At 38.7% G+C, this 25,655-nt stretch overlaps 1 protein-coding gene across 1 annotated transcript in view; it reads right to left on the minus strand.

Moving 5' to 3' along the window:
• Positions 1 to 3,103: 3,103 nt before the first annotated feature.
• The window catches only part of LOC131359437 (peroxidasin homolog), a 58,915-nt gene continuing 36,363 nt past the window's right edge, over positions 3,104 to 25,655 (minus strand). Inside the window, exons 12-23 of the mRNA XM_058399317.1 lie at positions 22,811 to 22,969; positions 20,391 to 20,503; positions 20,143 to 20,299; positions 19,024 to 19,132; positions 13,958 to 14,115; positions 11,376 to 12,879; positions 11,159 to 11,293; positions 9,603 to 9,811; positions 8,473 to 8,587; positions 8,219 to 8,345; positions 7,005 to 7,118; positions 3,104 to 5,243 (exon numbers count right to left, since the gene is read on the minus strand). Of these exons, the coding sequence (XP_058255300.1) occupies positions 5,148 to 5,243; positions 7,005 to 7,118; positions 8,219 to 8,345; positions 8,473 to 8,587; positions 9,603 to 9,811; positions 11,159 to 11,293; positions 11,376 to 12,879; positions 13,958 to 14,115; positions 19,024 to 19,132; positions 20,143 to 20,299; positions 20,391 to 20,503; positions 22,811 to 22,969 (2,996 nt within the window). The 3' untranslated portion in view covers positions 3,104 to 5,147. The remainder of the gene's footprint in view (positions 5,244 to 7,004; positions 7,119 to 8,218; positions 8,346 to 8,472; positions 8,588 to 9,602; positions 9,812 to 11,158; positions 11,294 to 11,375; positions 12,880 to 13,957; positions 14,116 to 19,023; positions 19,133 to 20,142; positions 20,300 to 20,390; positions 20,504 to 22,810; positions 22,970 to 25,655) is intronic.

Consider the following 25,655-nt stretch of genomic DNA (forward strand, 5'->3'; position numbering starts at 1 on the left):
AGCCTATGAACAATCTAAAAGAAGGATATAGTTATGAAACTCTCTGCTCATAATGAAGACTGACGGACCAGCAAAGCAACATAAGGTAGTGACAGCGAATCGCATTTAATAGCTCCATCTGATTTGTTTGCACATGCATTATATATAAACAATTACAGAATCCTCATTTATTCTGTTTCTCAGAGCATTTATGACTCATTTGGTGACAGTGATTATGTGATATGATTCAGTGCTTTCTCTATCATTGCTAGTCTATCTTACAGTTTATATGATACAGAGCAAACCACAGGTTTATATATATCAAAGCTCTTGTTCTAATATGTTGGCGTTTCTATAGCAACAGGTTACTCAGGGACACCATACAAAGCCTTTAAAAATATGTGCATGTTTTGGTATGCTGAGTTTTCCGTGAGAAAGTGTTCATTTAGCTTTTCTGGAAGGACTCCAGTGTGAGCGCTTTGTGACAGTCAGAGGAAAAAGACCAGTCGATGTTCAACTTTCCAATTTTACTGAACCTGTGCCTAGCGTAGCATCAGATTCCTGTTCCTGGCTGACAGGAGTGGAACATGATGGGATTTTCTGCTGTTACAGCCCGGCTGCCTCAATTTTCAACATGTCGTGTGTTCTGGATGTTTTTCTGCTCACCACAGTTGTAAAGAGTGGCTATTAGTGTTGCCATAGCCCTTGTCATTCTTCTCTGACCTCTCTGATTAACAACTTGTACAGAACCTAAACCCTAGATATTTATGGTATTTGCCAGATGCCCTGATCAAAAGCAACTTGTATTTATGCAACTAAACAGCTGGGGTAGTGTTAACATTGCATTAGTGGGATTTGAACTTCACTCAGTAGTCCAACATCCATCGGTGAGCTATGACTTCTCTACAGATGGTGTGCATGAAAATTCCCAGGAGAATAACTTTGAGTTTGTGAAACACTCAACCATGGCACCAGGGACCAGGCCACAGTCAGCTTCGCGTCTAACTAACGTCTAACTAACGACTAGAGACGTCTAATTAACGACTGAAGAGAAGTATCTGCACGATAATATGTGCTGCCCTGCTGCCACATGACATTACAGATATGAGCAGGGATACAGATATTCCAGTTAAAGTGGCCAGCGGGTGTACATAAGCAGTTTAAACAAAAAGTAAAACAAAAAAAAAGAATGTTAACAGCATCACCAAGCTCAAAATATCACTTCTATTTATTCTTCAGAGAGCATACAGGGTATAAAGATGGACTTGATTCAGACGTGTTGGAGCACCACTGAAGAGGACGTCCATATGAAACGAAAAAGAAAACAACCTGCAGCTGGATCAGGGTCAACATTTCTTTTTGATCTGACTTGTGTATGTATTTCTGGCTTTGATCACATGACGCTTTTATGTGGCGTTCAAAAGAGCTGTTGGAGATTATCCTGCATTCAATAAAAGTCTATTTTCATTTTAGTCAAAACACTAAGAGTGGCCTATAATGAGCAGAATGCATGTTTCCTACATACTTTCTGCAGAGGTGAATGCCCAAATATTACAAATATACCTTGTTTACAGGGATTGGATAAGAATGTGTTTATAAATGTTTAGACAACAGAAGCAGGAAACTGCTTGTATCACCTGCTTGTGTAAGAGATTATTTTATACTGTAACATCCTTGAATTCCAGACCAGGAACCTGATGGGACAAAGAAAGTTCATTCATTGCATAAATAGCAAACAATAACAGGACAACAAAAACACAACAGCGAACAGTTGTCTCATGTCCTTCAGCCCTACATACAAAATAATGTTAATAATGTAGTGAACACTCAACTGTTATCCTGTCAGAATACAGTGGAGCTGCTTTACTCCTCCCCTTTCTCTTGTCCCCACGATTGAGACATTTGTCCTGCAGCCGCTAACATCAGCTTTAAACAAAAAGGTTTGCAAAGGTGACCTGCCAGAATAAAGCACCAACAGGACCTGAACTCTTTCTAACAAGAAAATGTAACAAGGAATAATCCGTAAATTGTGACATAGCGATGCTTCGCTATGCTGCGTCGTGTACTTAGACGTGTATTTAAAAGTGCCATCACTTATATAGTAACAGCTATTTTTCCACCACAAGAGGACTTCCAGGTTTCTCAGGAACATGACAAGCTGCGATGAAAAGGGGGCTGGTGAGGAAAAGACTGTTAACAGAATTTATTAACTTAATTTGTGAACAAAATGTAGGGTAGATTGTGTAGACATGTATAAAAACAGATTTTTCTTTTTTTTTTTTAAAAAAAATGTTGTGATTTGTTTTAATGTAAAAACAAGTGTATTGCAAGAGGAATAAAACACTTTTATGCAGTTATAGAAAAATAATAACTCCCAGATGTAACAGCAACAGCTTGGTCATGGTTTGTGTCACACATCACACCATGCCACCCCCTTCAGTATTTATTTCACTATAACAGATGTGCCAGTTTTATTTCTATACAAACTGTCTTGAACCTTTTCCCCAGAAGGTTCTGCACCCCTCTTTCTTTCAGTACACCTCTTTCACAAGTTTGAAGAAAGCTGAGCACATATACAACCGTGTGTTTCCTTTAGTAAATGAAATAAGACATTCGATTTTTTTTTTTTTATATCCAGTGTTACACGGAAATGAAAGCTATCCTTCAAATCTATAGCATATTAGAGATGTCCACTTCTGGTAAAACGGTGGATGTATATTGTCTGATTCTGCTCAAAACTGCGGCACTCTTAACAACTGTTTTGATAATACAGAGAAAGTCTTATCAGAAAATGTTATGTAGTTTTAGCCACTTTTTCAACACTGAAGTGATTTTTACTTTCTCATGGTGTCCACTCTGAAGCAGAAAGGACAGTGATTGTAACACAAACAACAAATCCCCCCCTGTAAAAATTCATGATCAGGATTGCGAAAATCCATTTTGCAAAACATTTCCTGACAGTCCTAACAACTCCACCCCCCCAAAAATGAGTGGAATTTATTGGTAATCACATTTATGGCAGATTGGTTTAAAATAGCTGAATCTTTTATTCGTGAGTCATCCGGTATATTTGATTAGATATATGTGTACAGATTGTCTTGGAAGTTGAGAGTCCCAAAAAGCATTTTTATGTCAAATGTGTTCATTTTATTATTGTTGAGAGGCATACAATACAGTGCAAACAATCTTTGGCAGAAATACAATACAAAATATCAGGAAATCATTCTGACCCCTGGGTTCAGTTTGTTCAGTCGTGCAGGACAGTGCATTGCATTGCAAATGGGCAGTTTGGGGCAGAGGTCAGAGTCAGGGGTAAAAGTGTGGAATGAGCACTGACATTAGTCTGGAGCAGAGAGCACAGATGAACAGCAAGCCCTCTTCACCCAGTTGCTGGGAGGCAGAATAAAGAAAGCAAGCGGATACACAATAACATAAACAAAAATAATACTAAAATTTGGCTGTTCGCTAGAAACAAGATTTCCCAACACTACATTCCAAGTCTTATAACCTGCAAAATATACCACATGCTGGTCAATCAGAGACCAAGACATACCCTGTGAGTGTGAGCTGCTAATGTGCCTGGTACTACATTTGGGATTCTCGGTTATTCTTATGGCTTCCACAGTATTATTCTTCTGTTTCACATAAAAACATTGCCTCTCAACTATTCCGTATGGCTTTAATTAAAGCAAAACTAAGGTCAGAGAGTGCCACATTCTCTGGCATGACATCAGCGTTGTTCACATGCCTTCTACTAACTCCAGAGACTAACTCCAGAGACTAACATTCAGCCAAATGTTCGGACTACCCACAGGCAAGCCAGAGAGAGCGAGAGGGAAATGAGCAAAGATCTGGGTAAATGACCGGTTACCTCATATAAGGTTATTGGTGAGTCGGGTGAGTGCAGGGGGGAAAAAATAGAAATTGATCTACGTGCCATCAAGTCTCCATATTTTAACATCACCCACTAGATCTATAAATAAAACAAAAGGAAGGGCTTAAAAGCACAAGAAGAACGGCGGGGAAATGGAGCAGACCCTCCCGTCGCCATACAGAACGATGCAAGACGTAGAGGAAATGATGCTGACATGAGCACAAAACCGGTGCTGCACTCAAATGAGGCAATGTCCTTCTTCAACACTGTCATGAACCTGTTCAAACAGAGAAGGGACTCGTTGGCAGTAAACTACCTTTCTGAAACAGGCTGGAAATACTGCACTGGTGAGCAAGATGTCTGTAGACAAATGTATTTAAGTATAACTAACATTTTGAGATCCTGATGTAACTCTATCGAGCACAAAGGCCTGTTTACCTCAGCTACACTTTTGCCCCTGTAAAATGTTTAGTGTCAGGGGAAAACAAGCAAATATGAAAAGCACCAGATGTTAAACCAGTCGCTACTGGAAGTAAACATGTGGTGATCAGTAGACTTTCTTCAATTACAAATATATTTTTCAATATATTCACATTATCTTCATATACAAGAGTTTGATACAAAGGTGGATGCATGTGTAAAAGTTATATACTCATTAAATGATAAGAAAGCACCATAAAATTTTTTTAGTAAAAGCTGGAGTAACTCTAGTATTTATTTTTTTTCCTATAAAATGTCTTTTGCATAATTATAAAACCAGGAACACCCTTGGAAAACACATACTGAATGTGCATAACATTTGAAAACCATGTAAAATCTTAGTTAAAAGTATAAAGCAATACCAATAAGGTTTCATACACTACATTTGTACTAATGTTTGGGGGAGTAGCACCGTTTGCCATCTCTAACCTGAGAACACTTTTTAGAGACTATGTTGCTGATTCATTCAAGCTGGATTTGTAATGTAATCCTTTCTCTTCAGTGCACACAATGGGGCAGGAAGGGTCAGGCCAACACATCTGGTGGTCTCTAAAGGCCTCTGGTCCTGCTGGTCAGGCCTGGTGGAAGAAGAGAGGAAGAAAGCATCCTCTAGGCGTTCATCTGTTCATCCTTTGATTCAATAGCTATTTTTAAAGTGGATAGAATGGCAACATGGCAGCTGATGCCATGCCTGAAGATATGGGAGAAAAAAAGAAATGAAAAACACTGAGGCTGAGGTTGAGTCTCTTCTTTGAATGCTTTGGTGTTCCTGAGGTTATACATGATGATCTTTGGCCTGCTTTTTCGATGGCTGTTAGAGGCACACAGGACAGCAGACACCTTTCAGTGTCTGAGGCTTTGGACATGAAGCCGGGGGACACTTCTCCACAAAACATGTCACCTGGCCCTCCTAATGCACACAGGAGAAATCAGGAATCAGAGGAGAGGAAGAGAGAGGAAGTGGCGGGAGGAGGGGTGGAAAAAAATCACAGAGAATTCACAGTCATCAAGCTCTGTTGCATGTTTCGGTGTGAGAGAGAGTTATGTTAACCATTTTTGCAGTCAAGTGAAGGGAAACAACACCACTGCTTGTTTTTGCGATAAGGCATCAAAGCTATTTTGGGGAAAAGTAGTAAGCGAAAGGGTTAAAAATCGCTTGGCCACCATTTGAAAAGAATGTCACTTGGCACGTGGGTGAAAGGCTGGGCTTGCAGAGTGGCAGTATTAAATCCTCTCTGGGCAGGATTAAATGAGAGAAAGGAGTGTGTTAGCCAGAGAGACGCAATCCCCAACCCCCCCCCACCACACACACAGAGCTACTGAAATAACACAGATGTGAGGCTGGCGGGAGTACGGGCTAGACAAAGGCTTTATGGCGTAGAGCGACATTCTGCTGAGCCACTCTGGAAGAACAGGGTCTTATGCACTATTTTTTACCCCTGCCTTTTTGCCAGTTTTCAAATAGCATGTTGTAAAGTAATACCATGTAAAGAAATCAGCTGTTTGTGGGGAAGAAGGTCAAATCAAAAATAATGACATTGGTGTGACTTAGTGCCTTTGTCTGCTATGCATGCTGAACCCTGGGTTAAACAGTAACCTGCTACACCCAGTTCCTGATGGGAACAAGTTCGACAGTGAATTATGGGTGATTTAACAAGTGATTTGTTCCAGGCTACGGATACAAAGGGGTGAACAGTTTCACCACAGCACTGTGCACTTTTCTTTACTCTTGAAGCACATCCCAGGTTTCATGAAGCCACTTGTTCTAATAATGGATAATTTCTGCAGTAACAGTTAATTTGCAGGGACGTGTATGAACCCTCCACATAATCAAAGCCAAATCATAAACATATCAATAATCATGCTGTTATTGAACGAAGAATAAATGTACAATTGTAATGAAGTGTTCTGTTACAGAGATGATTATTTAACATGTGTGGACATAGTCTCTAGTGCAAGGGCTTTGCAACAGTCAGGATTTTGTGTTTTATCTTAATAACATGACAAGCTACATTACCTCAATTATTTCAAAAAGTTCTGTTGAGAGAACGGCTGTTTATAGCCGTTTAGAGTTCTTTCACAACATTAAATGTGACAGTAAATGGATAAAACGTACGACATGTCATTCATTAATAGGTTTAAAATGCTGGTTGGTTAATGTGTTGGCAAGGTACTGTGTTAGAAGTGGAATAAAAACTTTTCAGGAAACTCCACTTTAAGGTGGTAACACGTCACCGGTGGAAATCCTCTTGCTGTTTATTATTTCTTTTCGTATTACAGCATGGCCTGTCGAGCTTTATACATTATGTAAAATTCCTGTGGTGGAGCACACCACCTGGAGGACACTATATTCCATATCCTACTTTACATATTAAATGCAATGGCAGTTCAAGTGGTGTGTAAAGAGTGACACTGCTCTAGGAATATTTTATTAACTGCCTTGTTGTTAGGAAAAGGAAACTACACACAGCTGTTTGACAGATTTAAAATTATATAATGGTGTGGTGTGATGTTACATTGTGGTTTGCTATTAGGTATTGAGTAGGCAGTATTTCAAAGTGGTCATTACAAATGGGCAGTATGATGAAGAAATAAAGGAATAATACATAATGTATTTTGAATTTTAAGCAGTCGACAGGACTGCTTGAATATACAGAGGCAGTGTACGTACTCTACACTCGCATGTGGTGCAGGGGTCTTTCTTCCAGGCCTCTCTGTTCCCCCGCTGTCCTCCTTCATGGTCAGTACAGTCTGTCTTGCTCAGACGTACTTCAAGTCTTTTTATCTGCATGACAGAAGATGGCAGAGAGTACAAGTCATCAACTTTTTAGCACCTCTGCCTTAATCAGTGATGGTCATTTAAAAAAAATCTGGAAAAATGAAATCTGCATTAGGAGCCGATACTGAAGCAAAGCCATGTGTAAATCATTTGCTTTAACTCAAATGACAGGCACACACTCCGCATGCATCTCTATATATGTCCTTGGTAATAAGATTTAAAATAAGAATCAGGTTTCTGAAGTTCAAGGCTATGACGTGAGTTATACAATCCATTCAGGCTCTCACTCTGCTGACGCCTTAATTAAAGCCATGTGTTTGAAATGTGGATTTGCCTACAGCACTGAAACTCAGCTTAAAATCTCCAAATGTGCAGGGCTATCTGATCCTGATCCTGTTTCAGTTGAAACACTGCCAGCCCATCTTGTCAACTCTCTAGAGCAGGGGTGCAGTCCTGGAGAGCTGGAGTCCAGCAAGGTTTGGTAATTTTCCCGCTCTAATAAACCTGGTAATTGACTGGTTTTCCAGGAATTAAGCTGGCACCCTGCTTCAGAACTATTTTGAAATAATGCAGAATTTGTGTTCAGTACAAAGCTCGTCTTATGCCAGGACATCTGCTTGGTGCTGGATCTCTTTAGAAATGAGATATGTTAATTGTGGAAACTGGTCCAAATCTGTGCATAGCCTTGCACAATAGTTCTATTAATCCAAAACCCTTCAGTATTAATCTAATGCATTAAGGACCTGCTAATGCGTTTGTATTTAAAGTTTTTTCACAGAGAGATTTATTGAAATGATTAATATCTTAGAGAAGATTATTACTATGAAAAATAAAATGCAATACTACTTTTTTGTATCGCTTTGGAAATTCATAGAGTAAAAACAACCGCAGATGCATTGCAAAGATGGTTTTGGTTTCTAACAACCGTACAAACTTCATTTAGCTGAAAATACACTAATGTCTTTACTCCTCTGTTGCATTGCTAAGGTGTTTAAAGGTTTACAGATTGCAAAATAAAGTCACATGTTTTTCAGAACATTACACCTATGTGGATATTTTTTCGTTTAGAAAACCCCTTTCACCTTTAACCTAATGTCCAGTCTCACCTGCTTTCGTAAACTAGTGATGGTTTTCTGCATGTCCGTAACGAATTCCTGGAAGTCATTTACTGGTGGTTCAGTGATCGACTTCGAGGAAACAGTTGCATTCACGATGCTTCCGTCATCAATATGGCTGCAAAAACAAAATGAATATGGAACAATGAACTAATATTAATTCATATAGTATAAGTAGGATTTCAGTACACCTTGGCTTACCAATGGAATCAGGGTAAAAAGTTGAAATTTAACATGAGACTGACCTGTTAACCTCCTGCAACTTTCTAGAAGGATTCTCCTCTTGGTAGCTGTGCTCCACTGACCTGCGACCTCTGAAGTGATAGGACAGGGCGTTGAACTGACCTTTGGTGCGGCAGTCTGGGGATTTAATCATTGTTGCACTTCAGTGACAGCAGAATGTAAACAATAGTGCCAAATCTGCACATAAATAAATAAATAAGTAAATATATAAATAAATAAAATAAAATAAAATAAAATAAATAAAGTCCTCCAGAAATGTTGGCACTAGTCATAAAAAAGCAAATTGACTGTATAAAATAAACATTAAAGACAATGACTCAAATTCTTCACTTAACAATAGGAAAAGTAAAATCTTTGTACTACAGGTCTGACAAGCTCTGAGAACAGTTCAATCACAACCATACATTTTAAATTCCTCAAGAAATCCTTAGCGAGGATTTAGCCATTGCCCAGACAGAACAGATATCAATATTAAACTTAATTAAACTTCAAAGATATTTCTGGTTGACTTTCATAACACTCACAAAAGCACACTTCTGTATCCATTCATTCAAAAGAAAGCGAATGCTTACTCCCTCAGCCTGATAAAATGCCTCAGCTGATTCCAGCACTAATTAAATACCGCACTGGATCATAACACATGAATGGTTTAGTAAAAGTTTTCTTTCTTGCCTCACTTTTTATGCTTGTGATATTTCTTTGTTAGGTCTGAGCACTCCAGGTCCCAATCTGCTATCTGTAACTCTTCCCTTTTAATTATCTCAGTCCTTAAATAAATCCCTACCTGTTTAATGTAAGCAATTCATTATTCAAGGATTGTTGAGTATGTGAAAAGTGTGACTTAAAAAGAAAGAACTTGATTACTCAGAAACCCTTATGACATTATCCTATTAGCCTCTCTTTCCTCACATGAATATATTTTCAGTGATATTCAAAACAGAGGGATTTTTAACTAAACAGGAACATGAGTCACTCTAATCCGAATGTAGCGCTGTAAGCAGACTAGACGATCACAGACAAGGTCAGACATATCATGCATAATGAAAGTTTGTTCATGTGAGACATGATGTAGATAAACAGCGTGGGTGTAGACAGTTTATAAAGATTATAATAATCTCGTTCTTGGACATACCTTCACAGCAGTCCTGCCACATCCGCAGGTCGATCTTGGGCACATCCTCACAGTTTCCATACCCGCGAGGGAACTCGGCCACGGTGAAGACGTCAGACTGAATGCGGGTAATGTTGTCGCCGTTGTCACACAGCACTCGGGTGAGAGATGCCTGCTTCAGCTGAGTCAACTGAGCTGGGGTAAAAACACCAGGGTTCTCATACCAAAACCTGAAGAAGAAATGATATTTTTGTGACTTGAAGAAGTAATCGTGTAATATAACATATAGTTATAACAGTAAAGCATGGGAAGCAAATCAGAAAGGATCAAACGTTGTATGAGGTAAGGAATACAGTAATACCTCGCAGATCCGCGAAATTGTCTTTGGAACCTAACTAATTTGCATCCATGAATTTTTCGCACACCCGCAAAATCCTGCAAAAGTTTTTACAGCTAATTTCGTAGCAATTTATACATTTTCATGCTTTTTAATTATTTTTATTATTAAGAAAAGTTTAGTTTATTAATTAAGTAATGTAAATATAAAAGTAAAATCAACAAAATATCAACATAAATAAAATATAAATGTTATTTTAATGATATCGAACGTCGCCGATATCATGTATGTACAGTACGACACGCTACTGGCTGGAAGGGGTGGAAGTAGCCAGTCACAGAGCATTAACAGTTTTACCTAGCTGCTGATTGGCTGGTAGCTACAATGCTTTGTTTGCACGATGTCGCGGTTCATCTCCACGCCCCTTGTGCTCGCTTCAACACGCGCGTATATTCCGTGAATCAGTGATCTCAGCATTAGCATTTTTAGTGTCTCCACCGAACATCCGTGAAACCTCGTCATTCGCGATGGGTCCTGGAACGTAACCTTGCGGATGTGTGAGGTATTACTGTATAACATGACAGGCATAAAGAACAATTTATTTTATTGTTCCTTAAAGAACAATAATCAATGCTGGGGTGATGTCATGAAGCCTGATACAAAGTGGGGTTATGGAAGTTTTTTGAAGCTCAGTTACTGAAGTTAGTGCTTATTTTCCCTTAAAAGTACATCCTAAAGAGTTTTAATTCTGTTATACCTGTTATACCTGCAATTTTGTTTTATTAATTCATTTGCTATGCTTAATGATATGGAACATTGGAACGTTTGCAAAACAAGCTAGGTCTCATTCTCACACAACAGCTATAAACAGTTGTTTCTTCACCAGCTTCAGCCTTTTCTTTCTCTTTATTGTGCTGTTCATAAGACGTCAAGTAAATACTGATGCACATAGTAACCTATTAGAATGATTAATGAGCTACTGTCTAAAGTATGTGTATTGACCTCAACATTTATTTATTTATAAAACAACATCTGGTTAAAATGATGTAATCAAGTTTATAGCTTAGAACATGACAGTACACAAACCTATAAGACTTTTAATATTCTTCAACAGAGATTTTGTGTTATAACTGAGGCATACTTTTTTCATAGTTTTCCTTATATTTCTAACACTGTGCATGTTGAGGAAATGTAGGTGCTAAAAGTTAACTACAAACATAATGTTATAAATGGAGTTTACCTGTCACCATCTCTGAGTCGCTTAAACTGTGTGGCCAGCAGACACATGAGAGTCGGCCCTAGTCTGCTCCCAGGAACAAGATCCTCAGCCATCAAAGCAGGGAACAGATCGATGTTCAGTGGTGTGCCATAGAGCCTGGGATCACAACCCAACAAATCAGTGCTAATGATTATTAAAACGATACAAATTCATATAATTGTATTTTTCATACATTTACCTCTGAAGTTTCTCCCGAACGATGGGGCTGCGAATTTCATTTCTCAGGTCATCAAAAGTCTGCGCTGAGGTAAGATTGCAGAACACTCTGTAGTCATTATAAGGAGGGATGCCATGGTCACGTCCTCTTTGGATGTTCATGGCAGCGAGGTCTAAAGCCACAGCATGGGCCATGGAGAAGAGGCGTTCTGTCAGCTCAGTGTTGAGCAGCTGTGTGGTTACTCGCATCTTTCCTGCCACGCCAAACAGTCCACGCAGCAGGGGGTCGATGCCTCCCTCGTTTACAATACGGAAGGGTGAGAAGAAAGCCTTGTGAAGTGCGATATGGCCCTGCTGGATGGGCTGGAAGTTTTCATCTAACCGATACAAAATAGGATTGATGAGAGTGTGGCCAAAGCGGAATGCAGCTGTAGCAAAAGCGTTAAAGATTCCTGCATTGACATTGGGGTCATAGCCACGGTAGCTGCCCATCATCTTCAGGCCTGCTTCGCCTAATATTTTGGGCAGCCAGTGACTGTAGGTGATGTGCTGCATCTGAGCGCCCATGATCTTGCGTGCCTCGTGGTAAATAGTGTCCCCATCCCAATGTGGGTTGAGGCGCAGCAGCTCTCTGGCGATACGGTTATGCTCACGGAACCAAACGGTGTGCATGGCTGTGAGGCCCAACTGCTCGTTGGCGCGATGATCCCCAGCCAGGAAGCAAGGAATGGGGCTCTCGTTCTCGTCACGCATACATTCTGTGGGTGGTCCACTGGCGAAAGGCAGCAGCGGTTTTCCCGTGCGCTGTACGATGCCCTCCCGCAGCATGCCCCGATGCCCGGCCAGGTCTCGTATCTCCTCTGCTTCATGAGCCGAGCTGCCGTACACGTTGGAAGCATCAATGTAAGATGTCAGTTGGTTGATCTGCTCACGAGGGTACACTGAGTTCATGAGAAGTGAAGTCATGCCACTGCCACACACTGGGCTCGAGCGCACAAAGAACATGCAACGAGCACCGCTCCTCCGTTGCCGTGGATCGTTGGGTGGAAACATGACAGGGAAGCAGGGCGGGTCATTGGTGCAGACAGACGTACACAGCTGGCCATCAGAGAAACGTGACTGACTGAGTGCCGCTACGGTAGAGTCGAGGTCATGATCCAGGAACTGGCCCCATTGCATGAGCATGTGTGTGTACCGCTCGTCTGGAGTAATCGTCTCTGTGCCTATCATGGTGGTGGAGACGAGGCGAGGCAGAGGCAAGGCGAAGCCATTCAGGCGTCTCTCGGTGGCACCGCGTGGTAAGTTAAAGCCGTTGTCATAGACAGACTTTAAAAGACGTTCGAAGGCGGTGAGCGAGGCGCCCCACATGGGGTGCTGCAGGTTATTGCATGTGCCATCATGGCTGCGGTACTTCTGATGGAAGCAGATTTCGGAGCAGTTGTTGATGCGGCGGTGAGCCGTACAGCCAGACAGGTTCGCGATCATGTCTAAGAAGCGTGGTGACACCAAGTCATTGTAACGGAAAGCTAAAAGAAGATTAGAGAGAACAATTAGAAAGAGCAAAGATCCTTAAAGATGTGAACAGTAAAAAAAATAAAGCAGATTTCATATTGATGGTATACGTATCAATGTAAACACTGCAGACATGGACTGAGCAGATCACACAGTGTATTTTCCTTCTCTTCTAATCTGTGTAATATCATCTATAAAACCACAATGATGCAAATCAATCAGTCAATCAAGTCTGTAAATCCTTTCGTCAGCCTTTTAATATGTTTCCTTAACTTTTCCCTTGTATTTGTTGTTTTCTTCTGCTTGTCCACAATATAGCAGGGTATTTAATATACAGGGAAAAAAGATGGCTTCAGCTACTCAGAGCTGATCAGCAAAAATGCCTAATCTCAGTTAGAAAACAGTGTGACCTTGAGAGCTTGGGTGTTGTCATAAGCTGTTAAAACATCATAGTCTAATCTTGGCAATTCAAAGAGCCAGAGTACGCAATGAGACTGATATTAGAAAGTCTCCATGAACTGCCTTTCCTTAATCTCTTTTAACCAGAGGCCAAAAAAGGCCTGTTTTGGTGTTGTAGTTGTTCAGAAGTATTTCTGTTTTTACCTAGCCTTCTAAGGTCATCATATTCATAGAAAATTTATAGTCGGTTGCACAAAATATTTATATCTTCAAAGTAAATGATTATATCAAACCAACTTCTGCTCTCTGAGATACCTAAAGTGCTTGTTCTTAAAAATTAGCATCTAAAATTTGAAGGCGTTACTTTTAACCACTAAAATTTTGTGTAAGGTCCCAATAGAGGTAAAAACATCTCACAGTGAAAGTTGATTTTCATTCCAACAGCATAATGGAGCACCAGTGTGCATGTAAGAAGGGTTAAACTCAACTAGGAATTGGATTTACCAAATAGTGGACCTTGAAAATATAAAGTTCTAAGATCAAACTAGGATCAAAACTTCATGGGTTGAAATCATAAAATCACACTACCAGTGTAGTACTACCAGACTCACAGCTAATAATTCAAATGTCTAATATATAAACATTTTTTAACATGGAAACAAAAATGTCACTGTTTTTAGCATTATAAGATACCTGTCCCATTGGTGTCCACCATCAGGCCCTCGTTGACATGCCGTTGAATGAGGAGAAGCGTTTGCTCAAAGATCTCTCCAGCTCTGGCCTGTTCCACTGTGTAAGGGTCGCGGGGATAGCGGAACAACGCCAGCAGCTCACCGGGAGTGCGTGGGGAGCTGCATGAAATAAACAATCCACACATGAAGTCATTACAAACAGAAGCAGTATGATGGATATGGACTGTGATGAATTGCACCGATTAATGAGCTAATGATTGGAAGATTATTAGTTCATGACTGCCAGACAGCCACTGCTAGGGATTTAAGCAAAGTCCTCACTTGCCTGTCTGTTTGCTTAAATTGTATCTTACCTCAGTTGTAGGTTGTGTTGGATAAAAAGTAAGATATAAAAATACAAAAGTCATCCAGATTTCGAGGAAACATACAATTTAAGTATCAATTTATGGATGTGACGGCACCCTGGAAATCACTCCTATCATTATATAAAAAAAAGACAATATCTCTATTCGGAAAACTGTCTGTGTGTAGAAGAGGACAAGAAATGAATGCATATTTATCACACTGATTTAAATCAAATTTGATGTGCTACTTTCTAAAAAAAAGAGCAAAAACAAAAACTCTGCATAGCTAAAATGTGTAAATATATAATAAAGAAATTGCATACATATACACCTACACATACATTCAACATACATGCACAACCAAGTGATGGATTATTACTACACTGAGGTTTCCTTTACCCTTACAGCTTTTGTAAAAAATAATTGGAGCCGCTGTATAATCAGAGCAAACTGTGTAACAGTAATGTGAAAAATCACTAATCTTTAAGGTCTACAGTGAGTGCATCAAGCAGTTAAGACTGTATGAGTCAACTCCCTAGAGCTGGAAAACTGACAGAGACTTCAGCCAGGAAAGTAGACAGTACCAAACCTCTGGGCAATTGCGAATGGCTGCAACAATTATCACAAGTCCTGTGTGTTATTAGATTAGAGCTGAAGGGACTGAGTGAGTGAGTAAGTGAGTGTGTGTATAGCGCCAATTCAGCAGAGAGATCACACATGCCAGACAGATTTTTTTTACAAAGCATAGATGCTATACACTGTAATGTAAGGATTAACACAAGAGACCATGCTGCTATACAACAATTATCCAAACTGAACACAAGTTTAAGGTATTTATATAACAGCCAAAAGTTCCTTTTTGGTATTTCTGAACTAATAACACGACACGCTGTTTAACGGTTTGTAATTACTTGTTATGTAATGTTATGGAACATCTCCGATGAGTTATTTCCTGTTATTGCTGATGGAATCAGCTGTTCCTTCACCAGACTCTTCCTGTATTCGCCGTTAAATTAATAAGACAACCAACCAAAGTGCAAAACAAAATGACTATGACTATGACAAACATCACCAGACTGCAATGTCCTGGAGACTCTCTGGAGACTTTCCTCTTACCATCTAAGGAAGTTTTTCCCTGGTCACAGATGCCTCAGATGCTTGCTCATTAGAAATTAGGGATTAATACAAATAAATTTAAATACAAGGCTAATATTGATCTTTTTTTATTAATATTGCTAATCTTGAACCTTTTGTCAAACATTAATCTTGAACTTTTTGTACTATATTTCTTATGTTCTGTAAAGCTGCTTTGAGACAATGTCCATTGTTGAAAGCACTATACAAATAAAATTGAATGAAACTAAATCTTGTCTCGACACTTTTTAAATGTTGCAAAGCACTCACACATTTCTTCCATAAATGTTAATCGAGCATCTTCAACCACGTCCCAATTCAACGTTTTTCTTTGTTAAACAACATATTAGCTGTCACTATATAGGAGTGATAACTTGAGCATTAATGTAAACATATTATTTATGTTACAGCTGGAACTATTGTCAGAGCTGCTGTTATAGAAAATGAACATACACTCTTGTGATCTGAGAATTCAACTGCCTTGCAGTGATTTGCAATAATGGTTTATAATTATGAAATTATTTAAAAGATACGGTGTCAGTCAAATGTTTTCAAACTCTTGAATTTTGTTTTATTTTAGTTAATACCAATGCATGGTTGAGTATTATTTGTATATAACATGTGGCTCGGACAATCGTTCTGGCTGTAACAATGATTTATATTAACATGCTGCTTCGAATAAATGATTAATTCTATAGAAACAGCTAATACAGGGGACACTTCACAAGATCTAATATAATAACAATAAATAATAATACATGGAATGAAAAATGTGTTGTTTAACAAAGTAAAACTTTCCTAATAGTTAAAAATTTCCTTCATGGGATCAACAAAGGTGGGTACCAGGATTCAGACTGGCACATCCTCGCCCAAACTAGCTTATGGGCTTCCATGGAAAGTTTCATTTATTTTTGTATTGATTGATTAATAGATCTATCTATCTATCTATCTATCTATCTATCTATCTATCTATCTATCTATCTATCTATCTATCTATCTATCTATCTATCTATCTATATATCTGTCTATCTATCTATCTATCTATCTATCTATCTATCTATCTATCTATCTATCGTGCCTTAAGAATGATTTAACTTTTATGGAAGCAGTCTCAGTTTAAGAGCTTTGTACTTTGTAATAGTTAAAGCTTCCCAACACAAGAAAGTCTTCAGGACAGGGCGTGTACTTTTTCCAGATTCACTGTAAAATGACATGCTGAGAAAAAGAGAGCGAGAGAGAGAGAGAGAGAGAGAGAAAGAGAGAGAGAGAGAGAGAGAGAGAGAGAGAGAGGGAGCAAGAGAGAGAGGGAGGCTGGTAAGGGAATGACTGTTTAGAACTATAATGTAGGTGAGAACATGAACAAACTTGTCTCTTGAATGTTCTACAACTTTAAACTAAACCATAAACTGTAAAATAGCGCTAAATTCCATTAAATTCCGTTCACTGATAAATTACACATTGTAACTGGTGCAAATCGCTGTGGTATAAGCAGAATAACTAACTCCAGACTGTGCTATTATCCAAAAAAAAACTTTGTTGTGCCATCACACTCCCCTCAGCGTGCGTTAATTTGGTATAATATCACGGTCTGGAGTGTGTTATTCTGTACTTAGTTACAGACCAAACAGAACGATATACAGAATATCAAGTAAATAAAGCAAACTGAATTTGCACATGTGGAAAATAAATCCATTTTAGCTTACAGACAATGCTACTGTTAACTCTAACATGGTGAATAAAGTGCGAATAAATCAAATATTTTACATTATTTTCAAAAAAGATAAAATCCAGACTGATCTAAATTTTAATATTTTTTTTATATATTTATATAGTCATTTTTAATATTTCTCAATTCACTCAAACCTATTTCTTTGTTAGAGTCTCAGTTTTCAGTTTTATCGTATTTAAAAAGTATGACATTTGACCAGAAATGCTTAAATCTACAGTGTTCAAATATGTTCTACTGGCAATGTATTTCTGTAAATCTCTCAATTACATGATGCCCAAATGTACTCCAAATTTATATGCTATCTTTTTTAATCCGACCATAAATATAAATAACTGAAATGAAGTAATTAGCAGTGGGGGCTTTAGCAAAGATCCCTACAGCTTCTTTCATCCAAATGGAAAGTGTATTGAAACAGTATGTCTTGACCTTGTGATGCAATAAATCTCAACCTCTCTTATACACTTAAGTGTATTTTTCTACTGAAATAACTATAGAACTATTATAGTTATACAGTATCAGTATTATACTTACAGTATTATACTACAGTTATACAGCTACACTACATTACTATGGTATTATACTAATAAGTATAATTCTGTAAGAAACTCCACTGTTGTCATGTTTTGTGAATCCATATTACAATATTTCTTGATGCATTACATTGATGCAGCTATAGCTCAAGCCATTTCTGATATGATGCTGGTATCAAGAGTATCCTGAGTATCAGCTGATAGAAATCCAAGACTCACGTCCTCACAGTAACTGAGTGACTCTCAGCTGCAAATGCTTAACCTCACAGCCACAGTTAGGGGTGTAACAACTGGACTTGGGTTGATGCACTGATTCAAAAAGCAACGAGTGACATGAATCGAGGCAAATATCATTTACTGTCATTTCTATCTAATTATAAACAGATTATTATTGACTATAAATAGATCGTAACCAAAAAAAGACAGACAACTTGTGTAATGATAATTCATATTTGTGTAAATCGGCTCTTGCTCTGGGTCGTTGACCGGAAGATCAGGGGTTCAAGCCCCAGCACCACCAAGTTGCCACTGTTGGGCCCTTGAGCAAGGCCCTTAACCCCTCTGCTCCAGGGGCGCCGTATCATGGCTGACCCTGCGCTCTGACCCCAACCTCCAAGGATGGGATATGCGAAGAAAGAATTTCACTGTGCTGTAATGTATATGTGACAAATAAAGGCTGTTTCGCTTCGTTTCTTAAGATGATTTGCCTATAACTCATACATTATTATGAATCAATGACTTAATTAAAGGTCTACCCCAAGGTTTTTAAGTAGTATCATATAGTTAAATCCTTAATTATATCGCATTTGCTCGTAAAAGATTCAGTGTTATCGCCAAAAAACATTCAAGATTTTTCTTAAGAATCATATCATATCGTGTGGAAGCCTGGGATTTAGACCCCTAGTCATGACGGCGACTATATTAAATCTAATCTGCCTTTCTGGCTCGAATCTGTCCCTTGCCACAGCTGTTTGATACATCCTGATTTATATTGTGGAACTTGTGTTTTTTATGTGTTCATGCTGTTTATATTTCTTTGGCAGCTATTGCTCCGAAAACAGCGCACACTAAATGACTTACGCAAACCTTCGGCGGTCATTTCCTTAGACACACAAACACTACACATGTTCCTTTACAGGTTGGCATTGCCTTTAGCCTCACAGCATGAGCAATCCAACAGCTGACAAAGTTTAAACTGCAGCTTTCCTAACATAACACCGAGCATAAGCCAAGGAAAATTCCTCAAGCATTACACTAGCATGACTCATGAGAGTAAGAAGTGTTTTCAGATGCAGAAGTGAGGAGATATCAGTAATGATGCGTCTCTCACCCGTCAAAGAGCTGCCTCCTGGTGGAGTCGATGGCACTGTCTACGCTGCGGATGGCCTCCTCTATAGACGTTGAGACAAACGGATCCCCCTCTCTGCTTACCTGTGGTACTGAAGAAGAAAAAGGGAAAAATTAGGAGATGCACAAATTGTGCTGTGAGACTGCGAGAGATATGAATCTGCAGAGAAAACTATTCCCTGTTAGGTGAGCCAAAAAGAAAACTGTTGCCTTGTCTCCCCTGCTTCATTGCAAAGCTCTATTAACAGAAAGTTGCTCTTCAAGTGTTTGCGATACTAAATGCTTTTATTTTGTATGAATGATTAATGCCATATGAGCTATAGCCTGGAAAAACACAAAACAGATTTATAATAGCACCTAAAGGCAGAAGTTCATCCATGAGCGGTTTAGATAATAGCAGTATAATGTATTCAATCTCAAGGTGATCTTTGTCTGAGAATAACAATTCTGAGGTCATCAGAAATATATATAAATTTGTACCACAGAGATGTTGAATTTTCAAATCTGATTGGTTTTCTGTAATAGGATCCTTGACTGTAGTGTCGGCTGCAGGGCAAATCACAGGTTTTTATAAACACGCTTGTTCTTATATTTTATCATTTCTATGGTAACGACTCTCCACGTAAACACATTTATAAATGTGTGCAGTTGTGGAGTTTTCTGTCAGGAGATATTTATAGATCGAGTGTTGGAGCTTTGTAACAAGGTAAAGCTGTAGCTAAATTATCTGGCACGGGAAAGTCTTCAGGATAAAGAGTTTAACAGTTTCTTGGTAAGACATTAAGCTGCATTTTGGCTTATGAATCTAAAAAAAACAGAAACTGGTCCATTTTTTATGGCTGCTATAACTTAAGCGGTACCAGGATGTAAAAGTTTAATGTAAATGTTTTCCACACTATTACGCATAGCTACTGTATAAATAATTAAAAATGATGACGTACTGTTCTAGCAAGTATCACATCTCCCCTGCTTTAAGCATCTATGATAGATAAATAAATAAATAACCGCCAAGCTAATAAAATATCACTGACAGGAAAAGTGAAGAAAGAGAGTCGAGTCCATAAAGATCAGAAAAAAAAAACACAGTTGGCTCTTTTGATACCTTGTACAGTTAGCACCATGCTAGCGAAAGACTGTCCAATGGAGTTACGAGCCACGCATTCGTAACGTCCCCCATCAGCAAGACCCACATCATTCACCTCCAGATAACCATCGGGGTTGATGTGAAACTTCCCACTCTCTGTCACCTGAACACCGTCCTGCACATCACAGAGAGAAAACCATGAGGAAGAGCACAAGATGAAAGGAAAGAGGCGTGTAAGTGCCACAGCAGAAGGGATTAGGGCTCACCTTGTTCCAGGTGATGACAGGCGCGGGCTCTCCGTGAGCGCTGCATGGAATCTGGACATCATTACCAGACTCCACAGTCATGTCCCTTGGAGCATTTGTGAAAACAGGCGTTACTGATGATTTAAAAACATGTGTTAATGATTACAGTCCGTAAAGGCGTCCAAGGTGAATCATATGCAACAAACACAGATGTAAAAAGGCACACAACGTGAATTATTCCACAAAACTATAGGTTACAAAGAATTGTGCAATTATAGCATTATTTGTTTTTATGTTGAGATTATTATTATAGAACAAATTAAACTTTTCACTAAAAATTATGAGGACCGAGAAATCTCAGTTCATCACTCTCTAAACATCTTTCTTTCTTGGCTGCTGCAATACAACAGAAACGGAGCGTAAAAGCCCGTGGGGTTCCTTCTTCCTTAACCGCGTTTCCTACTACTTCCAACCTGCTTAGTGGAAACCCTGAAGGGGCGGAAACTCAACCCAGACTCTCATGTTTATGAAGGCGGACATTACGCAGCCGCACTTTTGATGTTTGCGTTACTACATAGAAAACATCTTGTCGTGTGGGAATTACAAAGCCATGTGCTTTCCTGGGTTGTCCCCTAAGCCTGTAATTTCACTTAAGAGCTGGTTTAAGACTCACACAGAGCTCCTGCCACATGTCTGTCATGGAGATTTTACGGGGGCATTGTTTCAGTAATTGCCACCCTTATTTGTATGTAAACGACGAATGAGTTTGAGGGGTCGACTCTCAGCCTATCTTAGCTTTTAAACCCACCTGAATCTCTGGCTGCTAAGAAAGTGTTAAAAGTGTTAAAATTTCACAAAATAGAGGGCGTAGAGCTTTTATTAAATACTTCAGTGCCTTTTCTGTAAATGAAACCATGAAGTCATGTCTAAAACACTGGCTATGACGTGGGTCACGGCTGAACAAGGAATTCTGTTTTTTTTTGTCCTTGCTGCCCATGCGCATGGATACTACTTGCATGGTAACTGGTCAAAACATTGATTATGATTCAGATGTACATTTTCAAATGCCAGTTTGAAGCAGCCTCGCACTGCATTGTTGGCTGTCTGTTCTGATCTAATTATATTTTCTTTTTTTAAATGGTTAGCTCATGCAAAAAACAATAAACTGTGTTTACTTTTGTCGAATTTAACAGATGCCCAAAGTGACTTACAGCAGTGCTTTGTAGCCAACAGAAACATATCCTCATGCTGTTACAAATACACCACAGACTAAGAATACTATCAAACTAGAACCTTGTTAGGAAGAAATTAGCTACAGTGTGCTGTATTGGTCTGTATGAGTGTGTGTCCTAAATGCAGAGATATCATTTTTGAGTATTTTGGCCTTCCTGTGATATTTAGTATATTTCTATGGGCTCTCTTTTTGAAAATACTAACAAACACATAGCTTTCATTTAAATCATCATGACCAGGCAGTAACTAAGGATGCTGTAAATGCTGCACATGATCTTTCTTTGTCCCATGAGCTTCATCTAACTGCACGAAAATCTAATCCTGCCATTCACATGACATTACCGTTAGAGTTCTACAGGATCCCAGTCCCAATGTACACCTGTAGTCTCAATCAGATGTTCTGTGGAAGAAAATCTGAACCTCATATCTGGTTTTATTTTGTTTTTTTTGTTTTATTTCATTTAATTTATTCAAAATGGCTTAAATCGCTTAACAGCTACACTCTAAATCCACATATCTCTTGGAAAATTAGAAAAAGTCCTGTTAATTTTCTTCAAGAAACTGCAGATATGTGTGTGTTGTGTGGTGTACATACTAGCTGGAATAAATATTAATGTACGAATATTGATATAATGACAGGTCTTGGCAAATCTTGACTAAGCGCAACACAAATACTTGTTTTTTTACTTTGAATTGAGAAATCATCAAAAAAAAAAAAAAAAAATCAATTCCTACACACACCAGTTTTGTATTTTGCGACTTACCAAATCATGCAAAAAAAGATTAAAGCAATTTTAGGAATATTAGCTGTATAATAATAATTATTATAATAATGCAATAATTAGTGATGGAAATGTTTCTGCTCCTCTGCTGATAGTGACTGCTGTGCCACTTGTGGGTGACAAATGAATGTGGTCTATGCTCACTACACAGGTTTATAGAAACTCAGCGAGTGACTCAATCACCCCATATATTCAGTTCATTCATTTAGTCATTTTTGAGTCATTGGGAATCTATTATTCACTGCATTATATTAAATATTTGTTTCTCCCATTTTTCTCCTGTAGACTCATGATCTATGGTAACTGCTTATAATCGGGAATAGTAGCTGATATAATGGTTGCCCAAGTACAAACTGACACTTTTCTTGAGATTTACGGTGCAAAACAAATGTCATACTATTATGTGTGCAGACTATCAAATGTTACCTCTTTGTTGGATGTTCAGTTGCACAGCTGCTCTAACAGAGCCAACAGGGTTGACAGCCTGGCACTCATACTGGCCCTGGTCATGAGGGGCCACCCGAGAAATACGCAGTGTGCCAGTGGACAGGACCACATGGCGTCCATCAACCTGGAGAGGACTGCCTGGGATTTCAGGAGAGAAAGTTTTCATGAGCTTAGGTTAAGAAACCCTGAACTGCAAGATATGAAAATTCTTCAATTGCTTAGTCATTATTTTGATTCGCTTAATTGCAGTTTTGAATTAGTATCTCATATTTGTATTATCTGCTCAGATTGTCAGTAAACCAGACATTAATTTAGTTAATTATGTCGTAAATTAAGTCAGTAGAGACAAATGTGTGTGTGTGTGTGAATGCTTCATAATACACTTAATTAACATGATATTCTATTGGAGCTGCCTCCAGTATTTATAAAATAACACAGAATACATGCTACAAGTAAAAATTGTTATAAAAAATGTCAGACATTTGTATATGTCTAAACATGTACATTTTAACTGAGATCTAAATAATGCATTTTGATTATTTACTTAATCAGTAACCATGCAGTGGGAGTTAATGAGGACTGCCTACAACAGCATATTAATGTGACCCTTTTCTGTAAGAAGATAGTTAAGATGAGCATCAACTGGACATGAAATGAAATGAATTACTGTCCAGAAAGTGATAAATCAGCAAACAGCGAGTTATTAGTGAAAATTACTAAGCTGCTCAAAACACGTTCGTTCAAGAGCTCCTAATGAACTAAGAGATACATGAATAACACTAGAATGTACCAGAGAATAGTACCAACTGTTCACACGTTTGAATCCTTTTTAGATTTGCCCTTTTTATACACAGGATTTGGGTGTCACTTGGAAAATTTGCATTTCCAAAGATAATCAAAACGTTAAAAACGAAGCTTCTGCCAAATTCATCTTCTATAATTATTATTAATTAGCTCTTTTTTTGCACGCTCTGCTATATTTCCTGACAAGCTTTGTTTCTATAAAGCAGTTAGTCTACTAAATATGAGAGGATCCTTGTGTAAATGTGTCATGCAGCACCGCATGAGCACCAGATAAGTGCTTGCGTTAATGAATTCGACCTTTGTTTTGTCCCGACATACTCGTATGTGACCGTGAGCGAGAGATATGTATGATTAACAATCATTCATTTATTCATTCATTTATCTTCAGCAAGTGCTTTATCCTGTTCAGGCTCATAGTGGAAATCTACTGGAATCTATTCTGCTAAACCCAGTGGAAATCCACACTGACCTGGGGAGAACATGTGATAAGATATTTAGTGATGTATCAGTAATGATAGCTCTTTATCACTTGAACACTTGGGTTTTACTTGTCTGCCTTGCTGTCTGAAATTTTTTTTTATCTGTGATGCATTTATACACTCCACTAAATTGAACTCTGAATACTTTTGCTTTTATGTGTTGCATGTCTTTGTATCCAGAAGGCTCCCAACTATTACCACTTAATCCTACATAAGCTCACAGGGACCCGGGTACAAGATTGGGGACACCCCTGGATACCAACTCATTGCGTGCCCACACACTCATCCTCCTAGGAAACCCCAGATGCACAGAAAGCATGCGGCCACACAGGACAGCGCTGAGAATCGTACCCTGAACCCCAAAGGTGCAAGGGGCAATGCCTTCCACCATGCCTGCCGAAGACTTTATATATAGTAATAAAGAGGCTACATTGCAAGATGCAAGCCATCAATTAGCAAGAAAGCAGGATGGCCAAGACACTTGCTTAAAAAGTACTTTAAAGCAGCTGCAGACATCTGGACAAAAGGTCAAAAGGTGACCATGCTTAATGAGCAGCTGAGACGGAGATTAACTTGTATCAGAGCAGGTGTTTCAGTTACACCAGTTGCTAACAGGTGCATAACATAAAGCACATAGCCATGTAGTAGACTCTATAGACAAACGGTGGCAGTAAAATGAGGTGTATTAAAGAGCTCAGTGACTTTAAACCTGGCACTGTTATAGGAAGCTTTACCACAGATCAGTTCATGAAATTTTGGCCCTGCTCGATCTGCCCCCTCAACACTATTGTGAAAAAGAAAGCTTCTAGGGGCAACAACGGCTCGAAGCAGTCGACCATGCATACTCACAGAGCACGGCTATCAAGTGCTGAAGCATACAGCATGTACAAATCACCTGTTCTCTGTTTAATCACTGACTACAGAGCTCCAAACTGACTCTGGAAACGAGATCACCACAAGACCTTATATACTGTATATATTTACTAAAAGAAACAGATGATATGAGACTGCTGATGTCTTTAGTAGCTGATGGTGTTTGCCTGATATGACAAACAACATGACAAAAATGTGTGAAAATTCTGAATGTTATTAATATAACAAATTAAACAATTACAACAAATTTAAGGATGTGTATTTGAGGTCAGCTTGTGACAGTCCTTTATTTTTGTATTAATTAACTTGTGCTTACTTAAAACTTGCGTGAACACATCTTCTTGTTCCATTATCAGGCAAGTTTGATGATAAGGATGGTGAGTAATTCAAGGACTTTATAACATATGGCTTCTTTTTCAATAACACCTTGCTCAGTAAACCCAAACACATAGTCATTAAGTACAGATACCACTGACTCTGGTTTCAACTTGTTTTGCTCTTCATCATACTGGTCAACTTCTTGCTCATGTGTAATGGACAGATGATGATTTTATGGACGTTCACATTAGTGTGTCTGCTTGTACCAATCATTTAATGGTAAAAAAATGTTACTGTATCTTAGGCAATGATTTGTTTAGAACCAGTGGATCTGCTCTCTTCTCTCTGGC

The sequence above is a fragment of the Hemibagrus wyckioides genome, linkage group LG09, assembly GCF_019097595.1.
Source record: "Hemibagrus wyckioides isolate EC202008001 linkage group LG09, SWU_Hwy_1.0, whole genome shotgun sequence".
Lineage (NCBI taxonomy): Eukaryota > Metazoa > Chordata > Actinopteri > Siluriformes > Bagridae > Hemibagrus > Hemibagrus wyckioides.